Genomic DNA, 22,158 nt, shown 5'->3' on the forward strand with positions numbered 1-22,158 from the left:
TCGGAGCCGAGAGATTTGAACTCTTGAGCATCGACTCGTGTGAGATTAACGTTGGGGCTTCTGCTCTGCTTTTTTTTTTTTTTGGTTTCAGTTCACAGGCAGTTAAATAAGACGGCCGTGCGATGTGAGCGTGTATTACAAAGAGACATGTTGTTGATGGTTGCGTTTTCTGAGAGAGCCGTTTAAACCTATATAGTCGGTCTGTATATGTTCATTTTATCCTCAGACCTCAGATGCATCACTCTCATCACATTACATTCATTTGACATCAACTTACTGACTAAAAGCGTTCAAACCCCACACAGGAGGAACAGGATGCCATCAGAAGTGCAACTGTAAACACACAGCTAAAAGCCTGTTTACGAATATATAGATTTTTCTTTTTCTTTGTTGTTCTTTTTCTACTCTGTGGTGCCGACCGGCTCTGACCACAGGTTGTAGGATTGTGCTCATGCACTGGAAAATAAAAACATCATCCCTTTCAAACGCGTGTTTGGGAGAAATTTCCAATAACTATGAACAATTAATTTTTAAAATGAACAACAGGCAGAAAGTGTTTTGGAAAATTGTGTAAAGTGTTTTTTTTTCTGTCTTTCTTTGTCTTTGATGTTCTTAGTCTGTGTAGTGTTATTAATCTGTTCTGATGTTCCTTTGTTTGAAGAGGAAATTAAAAGTGAATTACAAAGAAATGAGACGTAAATATGTAAAAAAAAACCAAAAAAAAACAGAGTTTGTCCCCAGGAACCGTGTGAGACTGTGCGACATATTTTGTTTGTGGAAGTGCAGGAGATGAAAAGCTGTGAGACGACTGACAGGCTTCTACTGAAACAGAGAAATTAAAGTACAACTTATTTTCATTTTATGCTGCTTCATGCTTCTCCTCCTCCTCCTTCTTCTTCTTCTTCTTCTTCTTCTTCTTCTTCTTCTTCTTCTTCTTCTTCTCTACATTTCAGGTGGATGTTGTGGACTTTTTACTCCACTACTGTCACAGTACAAGTACAGCTGTGTGTTTTACTTTGAAAAGAAAAGAAACAGTTTATAAATGAGTTAGAATTAACTCCAACCTGCAGATGACATAACAATACTATTATATCATTATATTAAAAACATCTATATTATGAATTGTTATATGACAGGTTGATATGTTGCAATCATATATGTTAATATATATATATATGTTATAAATAAACACGTTTATTAAAACAACATAGATGTACATATAAAAAAATCTATATACTTTTATATTTTTTTCTTATTAATTTCTCATTCATTTTAAACATGTCTCTTCCCATTCTAGAAAACTGTATATAATGCTAACATATACTGACAGGCTTTGGGATGGATATATATTATGTGACATATGTCTACAATATAAACATATATACATAAACATACATATTTGTATGAGCTAGACATTAATGTCAATAAAAGACATTATTCCAATTTCTCCCATATACAATTTTTCCACATGTGCTTTTATTTTATATGTACACATATGTCATATATTTATATATAGAAATTCAATTTATTTGTGTATGGGACTGGGGGGGGGGGGGGGGGGGGGTCCCCAGAGTCCAAGACATTTTAAAAAAATAGCTTTTTAAAACCTCCATTGACTGTGACACTGTTTGTTATTAAATTCTAACAAGTTTTTCTTTTCCCACCTATGTTGGAGTATCTTTATTCACCTGGTGCACGGGGCCCCTGGAGGTCCCTGAACCGCCGTTTGGGAACCGCTCGCTCGTCTTATTTTACAGCTACAGCGGCCGACAACAAATGCTGTTGTCAATCAGTCCGTCGGGACGCGCCTCCTCTCCTGTTGGGAGCGCACCGCGGCTGCATCTGGATTTTACGCGTCGGTCGGTCCACGCCTACTGGACTGCACGCCCCCCTCCCTCCCTCCCTCCCTCCCACAGCAGCAGCAGCAGCAGCAGCCCGCGCACTCGGCTGTGGGCTTTTCACGGCAGTGACCTGTCCTCCTCTCTATCTCTCTCTCTCTCTCTCTCTTTCTTTCTACCCCCCTCCCTCCCCTCCTGTCCTCGACTTACAGCTTCCTTTCAGTTCATCACACCTCGTCTCGTTTTCTCCTTTTCGATGGCCGTCCGTGGCGCGGTTCGCATTCAGCAGCGCAATAGTTAATGAGTGCCGGATGCGCCCTCACTCCAGCAGACCGCTACAGTACGAAGATGGCGTCGGAGGGAGCCAGCGGAGAGCAGCCTCCTCCTCCGGTACAAACACTGGCAACCGCCGTGCTGGGAAGTGTGGACACGGTAAGACACCGGGGTTTCGAGAACACACTACATGTGCAACGGTGTTTTTCACCTGGCGTGACTTTGAGGCGGTGACGGAGAAACGAGGGAGAAATGCGGTGCGCATCTATTTCGTGAAGCAACAGCGGTGTCCAGCGACAATGTCTGGAGGAAAACAAGGGGTTTCTTCTCGGTTTCAGGTGATAAATAACCCTGAATTACCCTCAGCGGCACAGGCAGAATAGTATGTGTGCGTGTGTGTGTGTGTGTTTTTCTGTGTGGACAACACAGCACAGTTCTTTTGTTCGCCTCCACCGGCTGCTTTGAACATTCATCCCCGCAGTTGTGTCGTTATCCTGCGCCTGATCCGAGGAGGAATGGTCGCTGGCTACACAGGTTGTAGCTCATATACGTTACAGTGAATGGGAGCTGATTGTTTGGCTGCACTTAAGAGCCCAATCTGAAAACAGAGGCTTTATGAAAGCTGGTTGTTGATTTGCTTTAATTTCACCTTTTTCTTTTTTCTTTTTTTTTTTTTTTTTTTACAAGTTGCATGAAAATGTTTTTCTATCCTCTCTACATGGATTCTTCCAGGCCTCCACACATTGGAAGAGATCATTACAAAGCTGTCGCCCCTTCCACAAGGTTTTTGCACTGATCGTCAGAAGCAAGACAAGACAAAGTGTTTCTGTTAAAGCAGTCTCTTTGTTGAGCTTCGCATGTTTACACACACCTAGCTGTGATTTCTCACGCATGCCCTTTCACAGGTTGCAGCAGCTCACTCTGCGTGGCTCAGATCAATCTGTTGCCCCCCCCCCTCCCGGGGGCCAGCGGGAGGCCGAGAGAAACCTTCCCCTTCCCTTGTCTCAGCTGGCCTCATGATGCAACCTGTCAGTCCGCTGTGATTGACCTGACAGCTAATGCCAAAATGGACAGTGGTGCTTTTGCCCTTCTAGGCTACTGTTGTACTGAGCTTCACCTTTTCTGTTGTTGTAAAGCTTCGTGAAGCCGCCGCTGAGGCCGGAGAGATAGGCCGGTCGAAATGTGTGTGGAGTTGCCGGAATAGAAAGCAGCCACGGTCCCTGAGGAGGGTGGGTGGTAGAGTGGGTGTAGCGGTGGGGGTGGGCTTGAGCGGTGAGCTGAGGAGATGGTGGAGAGCTGCGGGGGTGGATGGAGGGCAGAGGCAGTTTGGTGGAGTTGGAGGGGGAGGGGGAGAGGTCTTTTGGAGACCCTGTTTACCAGACACCTTTCTAAATTGGTCTTAATTTCAGTGACTCAGCTGGCATAGCTGGGAGTACCGTGTCAGAACTGCCCGGAGGCTACTTTACATTTAGCGTCGAGGGCGAACAGGTGCTGCGGAGACATGGGAGCCAGGCAGCCTCCTCGGCTCACCCGCCGCCGCTCTGCCAGCGCGCTCTTCCTTCTCCCAGGCTCCAGCCAACGAAAAGGGGGCTTCCGCCTCCTCCGTGCCCTCCCACCGCCCGCCCCCTCCTCCCCACCACCATCATGCCTGCTGTAGTTAAATAAAGCACTTTGCTCTTTGCCTCAACCCTGTCAGACTCTCTGTTGTTGGCCGTAGGTGGGGGAAGTTACTCGTTTGCGAGGACTCTGGAGGGCCGGCCCTCGTGTGGCCAGAGAGAGGGGTCAGAGGTCAATGAAAGGCATTCCGCTGGTCACCTCCCACTCATTTACCATAATGCATGCCAGTGTGGCAGACGGCCTGTCTGCGACCTGCTCCGCTGAAGTTAAAGGAAAACAACCAGGCTCTTTATTTTTTGTAGTTTCCGTTCATGTTTTGCTTTTTTACCACGTGAAACTGATGAGCTCCGAGGAGGAGGAGGAGGAGTCCCAACACGAGCCGTTTCGACGATCAGACAACCTCCACTCACTTAGTGTTCGTTAGTTTTAATCTCTCATTGCACAGAAATGCAGTAGATGGTTGAGTTCGGGAAGTGAAAGTGGGTGTTTTCCCCCCTTTTTTTTCACTTCCAAATAAGTTTGGTATAACTGAGGGTTCTCTGTCAAACTGATCTTCTGACCGTTAGACCCCGAATGAAGTAAAGAAATGAGGTTCATGTAAAATGTTCCCATAACTGACTGGAATCGTGGCCAGAATTACAAAAATAATAGACCCTGGTTGTATATTTTCCCCTGTTCAACCCCCCCCCGCCTTTGAACCCCGTGTTAATGCCTGGATGGGACTATTGTGTGATGGACTCCTGAATGTGTTGGGTGTGCTGCCATCGTGGAGGAGTGGCCTTTAACATGAGTAGCTCTTATGTCATCGCTGCTGCTGCTGCTTCTTCTTCTTCTTCTTCCTGACAACCAGATTTCAGGGTTCAGATTACCCTGTAAACAAGCTGGAGCGGTCACCGGAGGGGTTAAGCGTTATAATTTTACAATCTATTAAAGGGTTGCTTCACCCAAAGTACAAAAACAAAATGTGTTACTTGCCACTGGTTTTTATCTTGTTATGCAGATGGAACAGCTTTGGTCTTATTTGTCCAGGTTTGGGGATATTCACCCGTCAGATTTCTGCCTCCAGCCCAAGACAACGGAGGGAAATGGGATTTAAACCATGGTGAATGATCTGATCTGATACATTGGATCAATCACTGCTAATAGTATATTGCCCATGATTTGACCGATCCACCTCAAATACCAGGAGGAACCATCCCTGGCCCCGAGACAGGTGAACAGATCTTAAATATGGGAAGAAGAGAAAACTATCCACATGTTCCCTGAGAGGAAGTACTTTAACCCTCCAGGTATTAGCCCCGTTCAAAGCGGGAATCTTGTGCCTTTATTCCAGCCCAGCCGTTCTGTATAAAAAGGTACAAACATGAATCGGGGGTCGGTGTCGGCCGACTGTAAGCCGGTAGCGGACGTAGCAACAGAGCTGTTGTGTCGCTCGTCCCGCCGACGGGCTATCTTGAGCTCACACACTTGGGCGGCAATATGTCGGCTCCGTTTGGTTCGGTGTAAACAAGTAAAGTTTAATTTGAGGCTGATCTCAAAACATGGACATGAATTCCAAAACTATGCGTTTTTTTACCACGAGAGGTAAATGAGAAAATATATTTTGTGGCAATTCAGTTGAACCAACCCTTTTAAAATTCATCGATTTGGTGCCATTTTCCTTGTAACCAGTGGTAACCCCCCCCCCCCCCCCCCCCCCAGTGACAGGCTTTGATTTACAGGCTGTTGTATCGCACAGTTCTTGCAGCTCGCTGTAGCAGGACACGAGTCCGTGAGAAACTTACAGACCTCAGCAGGGCTTTTTTTTTTTTTTTTTTTCTTCCTCCAGGAGAAGGCAGCGAAGTTAGCGAACGGTTCCTTTTCCCCCCGTGGCTCGGAGTGAAATGACACAGGCCCTCTTATTAAGTGGACCGGGGCTAACAGCGAGCCCCTGAATGCCGGCCAGGCTGCTCGTGCCCTTGGCTCACGGCTCACGGCTCATGGAACAAATTAGTGTTCGCTTCCCTCACCTGCTCACTGTGCTGAGAGAGAGAGAGAGAGAGCGTTCAACCCCCACTGTTACCTCACCTCACCCACCACCCAAAGGCCCCATGACAGGCCAGCGTGGCCCAGGGTTGCCGTCCATCAAGAGCCCTCCAATTCTCTGAGTGGTGAAAAGAAAGAAGAAAAAAAAACGCTGCCGGGAAAAACGGGAGCCTGGGGATCGATTGGAAGCCTCGACGCGAGTGAATCAATCCCTTGGAATCTCTCCTGCTTTTTATTTCCAGGCTTTCGCCGTGATCGCATCAGAATAAAAAAAACGTGGTTTGACTAAACTGAAACATGTGATTGACGCAACACTTTCCAGCTCCTTGTTCTGAAAATGAAAAAAAAAAAAAAAAATCGGAGGCACAAATCCGTCCTTGTGTTTTAAAAGCTGATTTCTTGATTAAAACCGTGGGATGTTTCAGCACCTGCCTTGAGGAGGCTTTTCTGGCTAAAACATCACTTTTAAAAAACAAACAAAAAAAAAGCTTTTTAAGGAGAAACCGTTGGCCTGTTTATTCCTATGGATTTATTACCACTGTTCCAGTTGTTTGAGCGTGAACTTTTCCCCCCTTTTTTGCAGAGAAATAAACAATGTCACAGGAGCGTGTAAAGGACGCAGACGAGGCAGCAGCTTGTTGAAAACTCAGACCGGCCTGTTCAAAGTCAGACTCGTTGCGAGGGAGACGTGTGTGTGTGTGTGTGTGTGTGTGTGTGTGTGTGTGTGTGTGTGTGTGTGTGTGTGTGTGTGTGTGTGTGTGTGTGTGTGTGTGTGTGCGACTCGTTGATGAAATGGAATAATCTTGGCTGGGGTTCGGATGGAGGCTTGTAAATCAGGCCTGAATGGCCGGCTGACAGCTGGACCTCACCAGAATGAGCAGGTAGCAGTCCGCCTGATGTGCGCCACAGCTTCCCTCCCCACTTCCTCCTGTTTTGCTCTTTGGTTTATTGAGGTTTGAAGGTTTGGGTGAGAAGCTTCCAGATATTGCGAATGCAGCTGGATGTGACTTTTCAGCAGATGGCTGCTGTAGTTGCCAACATAGTGATTGGAAATTCTTCTGTAACCGAGCTCCGGTGTTATCTCTTGGCTTCTCTTTATGACTTTACCTCATTTTTATTTTATTTTTTTTTTTAGCTGTCCAGCCAAGAATTTCACTCATTTTCCCCACTTAGGTTTTGCTTTGGATGAGCTCAAAGCCTCTCAAGGTTCCTGGACACAAACAATTTGACGCTTAGCTTTGGAATGTGGACGAACCAGATGCCGTCGTGATGTTTAGAGATGTGACCGGGAAAGCGCTCCGCACTCTGAATAGGACTCGCTGTCTATCCCAAAATCATGAAGTCTTGACAAAAATCCCTCTCGGTTTATTGTTGAATTTTACATCTTAACAATAGAAAGTCAAAACTTCTGTCACATACCTGGCGTTTTCAGAGTTGAAGACTTGAACCGTCAGTGTGACTTATTTAACTTTAGATAGATAATAGAGCAGCTCTAGACAATACTCTTTATAATATTGATAACAGAGACTCACAAATACAATAATCCAATGTTGGGACACAATTTAGATGCTTAAGTAAATGTAGCAATAAAAATAGTCCATTACAAAATGGATCTTATTGAGTAAAAGTCAGTATTATCAGCTTAAAATAAAAGTAAGCACTAGGCAGAATGGCCCCTTCCAGAGTGTCATATTATTATATTATATTAGGGCTGCAACTAATGATTTAAAAAAAAAAAAAAAATTTGGGTAATCTACCGGCCATTTTCTCAGTTAATCATTTGGCCTATAAACTGCCAGAAATCCCCTTAGAAATATTCAGAAGTTCAAGGCGACTTCTTCAAATTGCTCGTGTCATCCGACCACCTGTTCAAAACCGTGAAACTCTTAAATCAATAAAGTTAGAAAACAGTGTGAAAAAAAGCAAATCTTGACACCTGAGACACTGGAACCAAAGATTGTTGGTGTTTTTGCTTGAAAAATGCCTCAAGTGATTAATTAACTGTCATTAATCGACCAATTGTTACATATCTACTGTTTATACAGTCCATTATAATATTTCAGTTTTAATATTATTACTGAATTAATTGACCAGCAGCATTTTATGACAGAAACTGGTCTACTTGGTATTTTTTAGGTGGTTAAAATGCATAATTTTTACAAGCTGACTTTTTTTTTGTTTTAAATGTAAAATTATTATTCAAATTATGTAAGACTGCTAACTTAGATAGATACACACCAGTACTCATGGGATGATTTTCGTCTGGCAGTAAAACAAATCTTTTTATAGTGTTAAAATGAAGCAAATAATTTTTGATGTAATACGTTCACACAGAATTAAATGTATGTTTCAGAAATTACAATTAAAATGGGAAAAATAATTAAAGGAAACAGTCATATTTTCCCCCATGAGTTAACTTCAAACCTTTTTTAGCATTGTAGCAACTCCCCCAAAATACACTGTCATCTCTAGTTCTATAAACAACATTACTGTGTTTTTACAGTTATATTTCACCATGAAAAGACTAGACCACAGTTGTTTTTACTTTTTATAAGTAGACTCACGCGGCATCACAATTTATAATGTGATAATAAATATTGTGATACTGAGCAAGAGCAGTGTGCTGGATGGATCCTCTTTTCTCCAGACCACGAACAGACTGGAAAAAGCTTTTAATTGACACGAAGGGCCACATGAAGTGGTCTGGTCATTCCCAATTACAGTCATCTCCACTCGTTAGCCCTGCAGTTGCCACTGACCAAATAGGTGCTTAATGACCTATAGCTAAATGTAATTAGACCTTAATAGCTTCGAAGTAGGACCAGGCATCTAGCCTAATTTTAGGGCGACACCTAATGAGGCCAGTTGGAGATTGGGAGGAAGTAGTGCATTTGTCATATAAATAACTTTTTCCCCTGCTGATCGAGTCTACACAATGAGGGATGATTTATCTGTTTTTCATCTTACAACATGACTTTTTTTGGTTGTAGTTGCATAGCTATTTATTTTCATCATCAACTATAGTGTATAAGAATTTAATGATTTGTGGTCTAAGCTCTGAAATCAGACATTTTGTAAAGCAATTTCTAAGTAGGTGAGTCATTTTTTAGCCACACTAGCTAGTGTCATGGCTGCAGGGCTCTTATTGACTGGTACATAGTTGCTTTGACGGTTTTATGTTTTGGTCTTATGTAAAATATCTTTGAAACTATTAAATGGATTATCATGAATTTTTCTTGTCAACATTTATTTATTTATTTATTTATTTATTTGCTAGTTGACAACATATCTCCATTCCTCAGTCTGAGCTATGATCAGAGAGAGAGGATACGATTACCAATATGCTAATGGCTAACTCTTTATTTGACTGTTTAGTAAATTCCACTTTCTTTCCAAGTATTCTCCTAAGAAGTTTCCTGGAAATAATTTGGTGCTAATTCCAGGTAAAATAGAGAATGATCAGTTGCTACACTTCAGTTATTTCTAAAAGCTAAGCTAGCACTTTTATTCAGAGGGCAGCAGGTGAGCTAACTAGCTAATGAGCTAATTGTGATATGTGTCTACAAACGAACACGCACTTCAGCATAAATGAAAAATACATTTTCCGATAATAAACAAATGAGTAATAAATATTCACTGGTGCAGAAAAGAATGACTCAAATAGATAATAAATCTTGTAGAAAAAGAACATAAACATTTTCGGAGCAGGTTGTTTACTGTGATGTTGAGCTCTACAGTTAGCTGGTATGCTAAATGTAAACATGCCCAACGTCAGTGGTATAAAAAGTATCCAGATTCTTTACTTAAGTAAAAGTAGCAATACAACTGTGTAGAAATACTCACTTACTAGTAAAAAAAAAAAGAAAGTCCTTGGAGGTTATTTTGAGCTAACAGGCTAGTGTTAGCATTTTCTAATTCCAAAGGCTGGATTTACTCCAGAAAAGCAAGACGTACATCAGACGCACATGTTTCTGTTCATTCTGCTCTGGTTTTTATAAATTCAGAAATTCTGGGCTTGCATATCTGATTAAAGCATAATTCAAGCAACTGTGAGCATGTTGTCACGCTAACGTTAGCTTGACAACATGCTAAATTTTCTGTGTGTTTTCTGTGTTTACAGTATAATATTAAGATTACATTCTGATGTGAATCTGGTCAAACAATAAGACAAATCCGAAGTGCTTGGTTTCAACTTGGTTTTCAACAACAATTTGGTGGCGAAACACAAACAGGGAATCTTGTCATCATTATCATCATTTTTTGTATAAGCTGAGAACTGTAGATTTTTCTCCCCATTGATTGTGTAACTAATGTGTTTTAGTGCATAGAAAGCGCATTAGGAAAAGCTGTTTTAATGGCATGAACTGTCTGTATGATCCTGACATGCTGTTTCTACCTTGTGTTGCAGAAATGTGAGTTCAACATGGATAATCTGAGCAAGCCAGAGCTGCTCACCCTGCTGAGTATCATGGAGGGAGAGCTGGAGGCCCGAGACCTGGTCATAGAGGCCCTGAGGGTGAGTCCAGACGACACCTACACACTCCTGAGCTCATTAGCTAAACCGGTGCCATCGCCGCCGCTGTCTGGGTTAATCGAACGCAACCTACTCGCAGCAGACTGCCTTTTGTGAAACGGCTCATGATGAGATGATTAACTGTAATTGTGGCCCAAGAATTGAGTCGGTATCGCTTGCTCTAATGAAAGATGAATGGTCATGAATGCTGCTAAATGAGCGCGATATCATAAGATCTGAGTCGGTGGCTTTATCCCAGGAATATGCAGAACACTTGTGTGACCGCGATGAAACGCTGTGTCCCACTGTTTCTTTCTTTCCTTTGTAATTACCCGCTGATAAGCAGTCTCTCTAATTGCCTTTGTTGGATGGGAGCTGACTGAGCGACTGGTTAGCGCTCTGTTTCCTGCCAGAAAAGGCCAGTGTGATCAAAATCCTCGTGTCCAGCCAGCACCACCTGCTTAACTAGTGGTAATAAAGAGAGATGATTGAAGCTGGTTCTGTCTCCTGTTGTTACTTAGTGACTGTGGACAGCCAATGAGGAAGGTGATGCCTGGGTAAAAGGTGAAATTGTTTTGATTTGCTGGTGGAAATGATCAGAAAATTAACCATCAACTGATTTGAAAGTTGTTTGATTTGTTGTTGTTTGATTAATTGTCACTTTTGAGGCAAAAATGTGAAACTTTCTCTGTTTGCAGCCTCTCAAACGTGAGAGATTTGATGCTTTTCTTTTTCACAATGTATCACAGGAAACTGAATACGTTTGTGTTTTTGGTTGTTCGTCAAAATAAAAAAGAATATGTCTCCTTTGGGTGTGGTAAATTTTAACAAGACAAGATTGTTAAACAAGAAATTAATCGGTAGGCAGCTATTTTTAAGCTTTGCTAATGCTACATAGCCAGTGTTAGCATTAGCAGTTGTTTACTTAGCAGTCTAGAAGAAACGTCGGCGAGTTCAGCCTCAAACTTCATTCCTTTACTCGCCTCACCGAGAGCTGTCTGATGTTAACTCTCGTCTCTATCACGTCTTTTCTTCTACTGACGTTAGCATCAGCTAGCTTTGTGCGTTTCTCTGTGGACTGAGCGCTGCTTTATAATCAAACAACACATGGACATCTAGCTTTAGACTAAGGTTTCATGAGGTGCTGAAGATTAAATCTGTGCTGCTGTTGAACTGCATTTTGTTATGTTGACATTATTTTGTCTTCCCCATTTGTACGAATGAAGGGAGGCTAAAGAATGAACATTATAACCTCACTGAAGGTGGATTTATTGCAGGACTGTGGTATTGGACCGGATGAGACGTTACTTTTACCGAGGTGTCCCTGACCACTGAGTGTATGTATTGAGCGGCCTGTGTAATGACAGGACGATGAAGGTTGGGACGAGTTTAAAAGGATGACGAATCGATCTGTGGTCACCGAATACTGATGCTGCGCGCAGATGATGACTCTCTCTGTTGGCGTCCTGGAGAACGGCTCTCGCCCTCGTGTTGGAGGTTCTCTGCGGGGGGCGGGAATACCAAGTTATTTCCGAACAAACCCTTGCAGGTCCTTCTCTCTCTCTCTCTCTCTCTCTCTCTCTCTCTGCAGTTCTGTATTTAGGTCGCCTCAGCTTGTCCACGCTCTACTTTAAGGCTCTGGCTCACTCATTCACAGAGTCCGGACTACTTATCTAAAATCTTATGTTGTCTTTGTTGTTGGAGTCGTCCCCGTTGCTGTTGTGCTTTTTCCTGTTAATCCTGCAGATATTTAGTTGTTTTCCTGGTATTGAGCCTGTTGTGCGGCTTTACAGTCCTTGATCTTGCTGATATCGAACAGCACTTATTGACTTTCTACCTCACTCTGCTTCTCACTTGTTGCAGCCTACATCCTCCTCTTTTTTTACTCTATTCAGATCCATCTTCCCTGCTTCCTCTTATCATATCTGCTCTCTCCCTTTCATTGAATTAAGGACTGTCTGTGCCCCAATGTCACCTCCTCCCTGCGCCTTTGTGTTTCTGGTGATGGTTGTTTTTCTGTTCCACCCTCACCGCCCCAAAATCACCCATGTTTTCCACTGGCATTAAAGAATCCCTGCAGGCTCCATTTCCCCCTGTGGATGGATATCCTATCCAGGTTTCAATGAAATAAGCCTCCTCTGCCCGCTGCCCTCATGGCTCTCGCAAAACACAATGAGCCTGTTTGTTCTGTTCTGCAGATAAGCCCCGTCTGAGAGCGAGCGAGACAGGCAGACAGGAGGTGGAACAGGGATTGACGAAGGGGGAGATAAACGAAAAAAGAAAAAGAAAAAGGAGGAGACGGAGTTAAGGAAGATAGATCTGGAGGGGAGAGGCCCAGATTGTTGGTTGGAAACCAAAGCGAAGGCGATTGAGGGAGGATGAGATGCAGAGAGAGAGAGAGAGAGTGAAAAATGGAGGCCTGACATTGTCTCTGACAAAGCGGGACAGTGTGACAGAGAGGATTAAGCCAGCTCCCCTCATCCACTCGCTTTCCAGTTCTCTCTGCAACTCCCCCCAAATCGCCTGGAGAAAAGCATCATCTGGCCACCAGCTGCAGGGCTATCACTTTCGCCAGACAATGACCTCCCTTTTTTTTTATACATATATATATATATATACATATAAAATCAAACCACAAATCAAGCTAACCAGCCTTATTAGTCAGCAGCACCTTACAGTGGCTCAGCACAGACTGTTCATACCGTCACACCCGCTTTACCCACTCCAAAAGCTTGAACTAAACTTCCACAGGCTTTGGCACGGCCGCACCGATTGTTTGTGGCGTTCGGGTGTTATTAAGAGGCTTTGGTGCCGCAGATTAATTGGCATGCGGCTAAAGCTGGCTGAGCTGCCGTATCAGGTTTCATCCTGGAGAAAAGAGAAAGGAGGCCGTAAGCAGATTAGCCAAACGACAGCGATATCGCATGATTGCTGCGGCCGAACGGCTGCGCACGTCAGCCGCTCTCCTGCGCCAGGAGGGCGATTGGAGAGCGCATCTTCACCCGCCTCTCAGAGCAGGAAACAAACTGAAGCCACAGGCCTCAGGTCCATTTCTAAAATAATTCAGCTGCTTTCACTGTTTCACAAGTGGAAGACCTCGGCCGAGCGGTGGCTGAGTCGCTGCCTGAGCAGATCAGGTTGATAGCGAGAACCAAGATTAAGTCTTTGGCTGATGCCGACTGGTTTCCCCTGTAAGAAAAAGAAATAGCTTTGCAAAGACACTATGTTTAAAGTCTCTCCAGTACAGGGATGCAACGACACTGAAACCACGATATGAAGGTCCACGGTCACATGTATCTCTCCACCTCCCGAGCGGCAGGTCTGAGTCTGTTCACTCCGATGGGAGAAGGATGGATATCCTTGTTAACCATTAAGCTAGTTTAATTAGCTGAAGATGGGTGGATTTATAAACACTCACTGCTTTCACTCATTGCTTTTATGTGTTACAACCAGCGAGCCTTGTTCTTGAGGTGGATTGGGGGCGACATCCCCATGGGCGGCGGCAGCGGCGGGCGTTTGTGGATCCAGATGGGCGGTCTGCGTTTCTGCCCACCAGGCCTCCGTCCAGAGCTCATGCGGACGGAGGCCTCCTCGGGAAGTCATGTGATCTGCCATATGACTAAGAGAGCCCACGGAGCCGCTGTCAGCGTCCGGGCTCGTACATGCAACACATGCCCCGAGCCATCAGGCTTTCTCCAGCGTCACGTTATCGCCCAGCATCTAGCTATTTAAGGCATGCCCTGTTGCTGGGCTTTTCCATCTCTCTCTCTCCCTCACCACACACACACACACACACACACACACACTTACACTCACACTCACACACTCAGCAGTGTTCGTCTTCTTGTATATCTCTGTTCATCTCTTTTTTTTGTTCCTGTAAATCTCTGTATTTTGGACGACCTGCCTGCTCTCTCTTTCTCTCTCTCTCTCTCTCTCTCTCTCTCTCTCTCTCTCTCTCNNTGTCTATATCTGTATATTGGGCAGGCTGTCTGCTCTCTCTTTCTCTCTCTCTCTCTCTCTCTCTCTCTCTCTCTCTCTCTCTCTCTCTCTCTCTCTCTGACGCTCACTGCTTCTTTGTCTCTATCTCTGTTCTTATCTCTCTGGACAGACATTGTGGCAGCTCATTACTCATCATTACTCTCTCTCTCTCTCTCTCTCTCTCTCTCTCCTTCCACACAAATCTTAAGCGACATTTAATCCGAAATATATTAAAAAAATCACAGTGTGCTCCCGGAGCTGCAAGACGCTGCAGTTTCTTTCTAGAAAGCCCCCCCCCCCCAAGGAGTTCGTCTATGTGCTGTGCAAAAAATATCTGTGACAAATCAAAGGAAGTTTTTTTTCATTTTAATAAAATACTGAGAAATATTATCATCACCCTCGCCTGATGCATCTTTTCTTTTTGGGAGGTTGTCTAGATATTGGAAGTGGAAGTTGAGATGAGAAAAAGCCCTTCAACCAGGAAAAGTAATTATTTCCCGTCAGTACGTCGGCAGAGTTTGTGCTGCGGCAATTTTGCCAAATAAATCCTTATTTTTAAAGACATTTTTGAAATGACGAAAAGGTTTTGAAAAACGCTACACAAATCGTCAAATTATTTAAAATTCAGAGAGAGGTTAAAAGGCAACTGGTCCTCCTTCCTCTGTGTCTCTTCCATGGTCCAGAAGCAGGTCCACACTTCTTGGGTTAAACTCTCTCTCTCTCTCTCTCCCTCCCTCCCTCCCTCTCTCTCCACACACACACACACACACAAGCCAATCAGCATCCTGCTCTGATCGGCTGGCTGCCTAGCAACCAGACCCCCTAACCTGGACCCTCCTTCACAAGCTCACAGGCTCGTGTTTCACTGCCGCCCACTGACATGCCACTTAGGAATCAGGCTAAAAAGACTCCAAGAGTCCATCTTCACCTTCAACCCCCCCCCCCCCCCCCTCATTTCAGGCGAGGTGGTATCACCCGGGCGTCTCTGGGGGGCCCGTTTCTTTTCTGTTTTCTTTGGTGGGGTGGTTTTTGAAGTGCTGTCAGTCAAGACACGTTCCCTCCCGGGGGGGGGGCTGCTGTCTCAGAGTTGAAAGAGCATGTCTGAGTGTGGGTGTGTTTGATGCATGTATAATGGATGTGGGACTTTAAAGGATTGTTATTTTTATATTTTATAAATATATATATATATATATATATTTTTTTTTTTTTTTAATTAATCAATTTGTCTATAAAATGAAAATGAAAAACACAGGCTCCACACGCCCAAATTCAAACGGCTTATTTTCTTCCTTTTTTTTTTTTTTGGGCGTTTCTGCTGGAGGAAGTGGTTTAAACTGGAGCTGTCGAGATCGTGGCGAAATCTGATTGGTTTACTGAAAACACCTGAAGTCAGCTGAGAAGAACAAGAAGAGGGAGAGAGAGAGAGAGCGAGAATTAAGAAAGAATAAACTCACGCTTCGCTTTATTTTAATTAGTCTTGGGCAGACAGTCGATAATAGCGAATATCATGATATTTATATTATATAATTCCCAAAGTAACTTCTTTATTAATATTCTCCATTTGTTTTTATTCTTTTACTGTTGCATCTGTTTTGCAATGGGACAAAATTAGCTGCATATTTTGAACTAATAAAGTTGAAAGACACTGCTGTGTGGCTGCTCAGCTTACAGTTACCTGTCCTCTTCCTGTCGGCCATGACAGAGCAGCCTGTGCTAGCTAAACACAGTTACCTCGACACATGCTAACCATGTCAACAAGACTGTCATTCAGACAAGAGGTCAGTGACGTCTTATATCTTCCTGGTGGGAGGAGGGTCTGACTGAGCATGTGCAGTGTGAGTGTCATCACTCTAGCATGTTTCTGATTGGAGAAATAAGACTTGTTGCACCGCGATAACATCCTATATCACGATATTCATATTCATAGTCTGAGATTTGACATTTTAGATATCGCACCCAACCTTCTGTCTCCGTGGTGTTTCAGCCTCCACCCTCATAAAGACTTCACTGTGGTAGAAAAACCGCTTCGGCATTTAAAAGCATTAATATGTCAGAGTGAATACGGGCTTTTACATAATTTACCCTTTCTCCTCGCTCCGTGGGAGAGTTCCCTCAACTGCGTTTTCCTTTCAGCCGTCCTTTTTCAGAGCACCTTCATGAACCTTAAAGCCTCGCTGCATGTGAAACCGACCTTTCTTGGATTCTTCTTCTTTGCTTTGTGGACCACTAATTCTATGTATTTAAGTAGTTTTCTCTGTGCACGTCCAAAGTGTAGTCCAATGTGTGTGTGTGTGTGTGTGTGTGTGTGGCCTGTGCACACTATAAATCTTCACTGTGAAATGAAGCGATTGGTGAAGTGCTTAGGAAGTAGGTCATAGCAACCATCCCTCTCTCCCTCTTAATCCTCTCTCTCTATCCCTCACTGTATCCCCTCCCCTCCCTCTTTATATAGACCTATATTTCACTCTTCAGCCTCCTCCCTCCCTCCCTCTCTCTCTCTCTCTCTCTCTCTCTCTCTCTCTCTCTCTCTCTTCATTCTTTACATAATTATATAACATATGCCACTTGGTGGAGGCTTTTAACCAAAGTGCTGCGGGTGCATACATCTTGAACATGGGTGGCCCCAGTGGGAGTCGCACCCCAACCCTGGCAGTGATCAGTGCTCTGCTCTGTGTGCCGCCCCACACTGGGGAGCGTGGGACACCTGACTTGTGTCGTGTTTGTGTTTTTCTGGGTCAAAAATAAAAACAAAGGGGCGTCGTGTAGCGTAGTGGTTTAAGCAGGCGCCCCATGTGTAGAGGCTACAGTCCTCGCTGCAGTCGGCCCCGGTTCGAATCCCGCATCGGACGGCCTTTCACTGCATGTCATTCCCCCTCTCTCTGCCTCCCCGTTTCCTGTCACTCTCCACTGTGCTGTCCATTAAAGGCATAAAAGCCCAAAAAATATACTTTAAAAAAAAAAAAAATAAATAAAAACAAAAAAACAAACATGGGAGGAATGAAGTGTCAGATTTTTCACGGTGCGCTCAGAGAGAAAGCAGAGTTGTGATTTTTAATGTTATTAATGACGTTTCTTGGGTTTTCCAGAACTTCCCAGAAAATAAAAAAGCTTTTTAAAGTTATTTTTTGAGCCTTTATTTTGAAAGCCACAGTGAAAGAGAGACAGGAAAGTCAGGGAGAGAGAGAGAGAGAGAGAGAGAGATGACATGCCTTGTGGGAGCCAGGTGAGCCACCAGGACGCCCCTAAATCGTTTGTTGTTTTTTTTGTCCCAGAGTATTTAGAAAAGAGGGAGAAAAGCAGGAAATTCTTGTCTATCAACAACAAATGAGTGATAATTGATAGTAATATCCTGAAGATTAACTAGTTGATGAATCAGCTCAAGTTTGAAAGATGGTCTGATACCGGACCCGACTCGACAGGACCCGATGGGACCTGATGGGACCCGATGGGACCTGACGGGACCCGATGGGACCTGATGGGACCTGACGGGACCTGACGGGACCTGACGGGACCCGATGGGACCTGACGGGACCTGACAGATTGGGCTGTGTTGTTGTTTAGAGATGATGTTCAGGTGTTTGTTTTTGCCACTGACAGGTTCAGATTGTTATTATAAGTGTCTGACAACATTATCGCCGTTGTGATTGATCGCGATAGTTCAGTGGATTTCAATTGGAAAGAAATCCTCCTTCCAGATGTTTTTCTAACATTCAACTCTTATGAAAAATGTTTGATTCAACCGTCCGATCAGTTTTGAAGCTGCAGTTTGTGCTGCTGTTGAACTGTGTTGCATCACACAAAGAGGTGTGTCTCTCATTTAGTCGGCCCTCATTGATGGAATAATTAAAAACACCTGTCACTATAAGCCTCCAACATGACCACAACGTCCAGTCATCATCTCTTCAAAAAATCATCAGGAGGAGGATTTATTGTGGGACTGGTGAGTGTGTACCTGTATCAGTTTTAGCCAGGTGTTTCTAATAAACCACCTGTGTGTTACACATGTGCAGGTCTCTCATGAAGCAGATCCTCTCGTCCCTCCGTCTCTCTCATGGTTGATTTGATGACATGGCTGCTGTTTGATGTGGGCTGAGAGTGTCATGAACACTTTAACTCTCTCTCTCACACACACACACACACACACACACACACACACACACACACACACACGGCTGCTCCACGTGATGAGGTGGGGAATGAAATGAGAGATGGTGATGCAAACACAAAAATAGTCAACTCTGCTTGCCTTACTGGACCGTGTCTGAACAGAGTTTGTATCTGTAACAACACATCTGTGTGTGTGTGTGTGTGTGTATGTGTGTGTGTGTGTGTCTCGCTACAAATCACTTTGTGTTTTGTAGGAAGCATTCACACACCTGTCAGAGGCGTGAAACTGAACTGGGAAGACCTGACGTGGTTTGTCAAGAGTCTGTCGGCCGGTTGGTCGGTCTGTCAGCAGCTGTGGCGGAGTGCAGGGAAGGCGGCTGGTGATTGGATCATACACACAGAGAGGCGGTACCTGTGTGCCGGGGCTAAATACACCTGAAACCATGTCGGTACAGCGAGCGAGAGTTAGCATTAGCACAACCGCTGAACGCTGTGTCAGCTGCTGCGGTTACGAACTAACAAACAACGTAAACAAATAAAAGATGCTAACCACGCCAGCTGTGGTTGTACACATCTGCTAGTCACAACAAACCCGAGTCTCTCTGATGTTACTATTAACAGAGAGGAACAATATGAGATCACCCGTTTCATTTCTTCATCTTTTCAGTGCTATTCTCTCTTTTTTCTTCTTCTTCTTCTCCATCATCATCATCATCATTTCTCTACATGAAATAATACCTGTGGTTTTCTGTTCGGCCTGTTAACCTGCTCCTCTCCTCTCCTCCTGATGCTGATGCTGATGCTGATGCTGATGCTGATGCTGATGTAGCTGGAGGCAGCAGAGAGGAGCGTGGGAGTTTTCCAGCTGCAGCTTCACAGGAACACAGCGGATAAAACTTTATTGCCATTAGCTACGGTGGAAACGAGAAAAGATCCAATTAATACGTAATCACAAAATAACACCCATTATGACACAATGCATTAGTATAACTCTGAACTGTGTATATTAGCACATATGAAGCTACAGTGTGATTGACTTATTGATTGATTTTATTCCACTTTTCTGTAGCTCAACATCACATTTATTTTTCAAAATAAATGTAGTAATAAGCAACTTACATAGATGAGTGTGAAGAGTGAATCTTAACTATACTCAAGCTTTTTCTATAATCTCATTTAAGAAAGGGATTTTGATCTTTTTGGGTTTAGTTCTTGGTTTCTCCGTTTTGTATTTCATGTGTTATTTATGTATTTACTCTGTTGGATGCCTACGGTTAGATTTACTTCACTGGTCCTCAGTTGCTTCTGTATTATCCATTTTAGCTAAAGCTGCTTTCATGTCTCGGCTCTTTCAGTTTTTCAGCTTGAAGGCCTGGTCCTTAAACTTCACGTCTCTGTGCTCAAAGTTTTCATCTTTCAATGATTTAGTCATTTTAAAGTGCTGTTGGTGGAGTCTTAAAAATAGACAGTGAAAAGGAAGAGAGAGTTCTGTGAAATGTTCTCGGGGTCGTTCAGTCTGCAGCTGAAGCGTTCTGGCCTAGTCGCTGCTCAGGTGCCTTCGAGCACAACACCGCCACAAAACCAAACCGCCCACCCACCCGCTGCAGAGCAGAGTCCACCTCCTGGCTGCTGCCGGCGCCGTCTAACACCTGAGGTGAATGTACCCGAACGTGTGTCACGGAGCGGCAGATAGATTCCTCGGGCCGAGCTGCTGCGTGAGATGGCGACAGGAGAGAGACGGCGGCCGAGTTTCAACACGTGTGAAAACGGAGGGAGGAGGCGTGCGAGAGGCTGCGAGTGGAAGAGAGACGCTCTAATCTAAATGTCAAAGAACGCCTCCGACTCATTACAAAATGGAGGGCTGCTCAGGCCAAGATGTCGACGGTGTGGGATTGTGGGCTGGCGCCAGGCGAACGCAGGATGGAAGGAAAACGGCATCAAAGATATGAAGGTGTTTTCTGTTTGTGTTGATCCGGACTGAAATATCACAGCGACTGTCGGGTGGAAGGAATTCATGCTCCTCAGAGGACGAGTCCTGATTGAGTCCTGATTGACTGCGGTTGACATTTTGTGGTTTTGAGTGAGATCTCCTCCGGTTTTTTTTAGCCACGATCCGCAGTTTGATATCAGTTCTCTGCTGCTATCACAATTCGGTGGCAAGAAATAGTGAATCAGTGCCGTCCGGTGGCTCCTGAGTGTGAGAGGTTTTTAGTTGAGTCAGTGTGGGAATAACGGCCTCTACCTCCTTTTTTTTTTTTTTCTGTTTCAGCCATTAATCGATTACGCCTCTCTCTCTCCAGCTCGACTTACTGTCTCCCCTGTTGGCTTCGCAGTAATGCATTGGAGCGAAAGCAATTAAATTTACAAGCATTCAGCAGCTACTACAGCACTCCCATCTGCGTTTCTTTTTGGCTCTCGTAGTCGCCGCTCCTCTCCACGGCAACGGCCCTAACAAAAACAGCCTGTCCTCCCCTCCACCTCCACTTTTTCGTGTTGTGTGATCTTCTAGTTCAGGGTGAGCCAGAGTGCTTTTGCCCCGGGTGGGTGGGGGCTCGAGGTCGTGACTGGTGTGGGTGAAGAAAGTGCCGTCGGAGGGGATGGGGGAAGGGGGGTCGGGGGGGGGGTGTTGCTGTGAGTTCTGCTCCAACACAGCCGATGCTTTGTCTAGATGTCGAGTTCCTGAGCGATACTGGCGGCTCTGTTCTTCCCCTTGATGACAATTTTTGGCCAGATCAGCAGAAAACAAGGTTTCTGTGTGGGAGAAGTGACTCTTATGTGTCTGCTGCTTGTCAACGCCGAGCATTTTGTATCTGACGAGGGAGAGCAGGCCGCACCTGTGGGGGCTACAGGGTTTAGTTTCTTTAGATTCATTTTGAGTAGTTTTCTGTCGGTGCTTTAAATCTGGTACTTTTAAAGCTCCATATTTTCTTCTTCTTCTTCTGTTTTTTATTTGAAGTGTTGAGCCATAAGAACCAAAAACCATCTCAGTGTAGTTTCACATCTCCTCTCTCAGGCTTCTCTCTGGAGCTCTAGTAACAACAGGTCGGTGAGCCAATCAGAAGAGAGGAGGCTCTGAGCCTCTCTTCTGATTGGCTGACCGTTTTCCGAGTGAGCCAATAAAAATATAGAAGATTTCAGGTAAAAACACTCAGAGAAACCAAATCCAGCAGGTTTGGATGGTGGGTCCAGGTGGGCGGGGCTTGGTGACTGCTTTGTTGTGACATCACAAAGTTCCAGAAGTCCTGACGGCTGGTTTTAAGGCTCAGTGTCTGAATACAGGCTGTGTGCATTTCTCTGTGGACTGAGGCTTTGATACTTTCACAGTATTAATATAGAAGCTAGACCTGATCTATAATCACACTACACATGGACAGAGACCTTTACACTGGAGGAGCTTTAATGCTTTTCTTCATCCATTCATATTTCACTTTGGTTCACAAACGTTTTCTCACATCCAGCTATTTTTATCAACCATTAACAATGATAATGTGTTAACGATTGACTGATAACTGACTGATGAGCAATAAAAAAGGATCCATGTTGAGTCTCAGTGAAATAAAGGTCAGAGCGATAGCATCAGTAAACACTTGTTTGTTAATTTTCTCTACATAAATCATATACATTGAACTTTTTCACACCATATTTTTCCCGTGGTCATCCAGTTTGAGAACCACTGATCTCTGCACAAAGGCAGCTTGTGTTCCCGGGAAGGTTTATGAACTGAAGATGAGTAAGGGAAATCAAGTGAGGCTTATATACATTACTGTACACATATATACACATACTGTACTGTAGTTTTTAAAA

The 22,158-nt window shown here is 44.2% G+C and overlaps 1 protein-coding gene across 1 annotated transcript in view; it reads left to right on the forward strand.

Annotated features, from left to right (window-relative positions):
• Positions 1-2,186: 2,186 nt before the first annotated feature.
• cttnbp2 (cortactin binding protein 2) overlaps positions 2,187-22,158 on the forward strand; it is a 111,458-nt gene continuing 91,486 nt past the window's right edge. The window contains exons 1-2 of the mRNA XM_022743592.1: positions 2,187-2,270; positions 10,162-10,269. Coding sequence (XP_022599313.1) covers positions 2,187-2,270; positions 10,162-10,269 — 192 coding nt within the window. The remainder of the gene's footprint in view (positions 2,271-10,161; positions 10,270-22,158) is intronic.

The sequence above is a fragment of the Seriola dumerili genome, unplaced genomic scaffold, assembly GCF_002260705.1.
Source record: "Seriola dumerili isolate Sdu_G_001 unplaced genomic scaffold, Sdu_1.0 BDQW01000070.1, whole genome shotgun sequence".
NCBI lineage: Eukaryota > Metazoa > Chordata > Actinopteri > Carangiformes > Carangidae > Seriola > Seriola dumerili.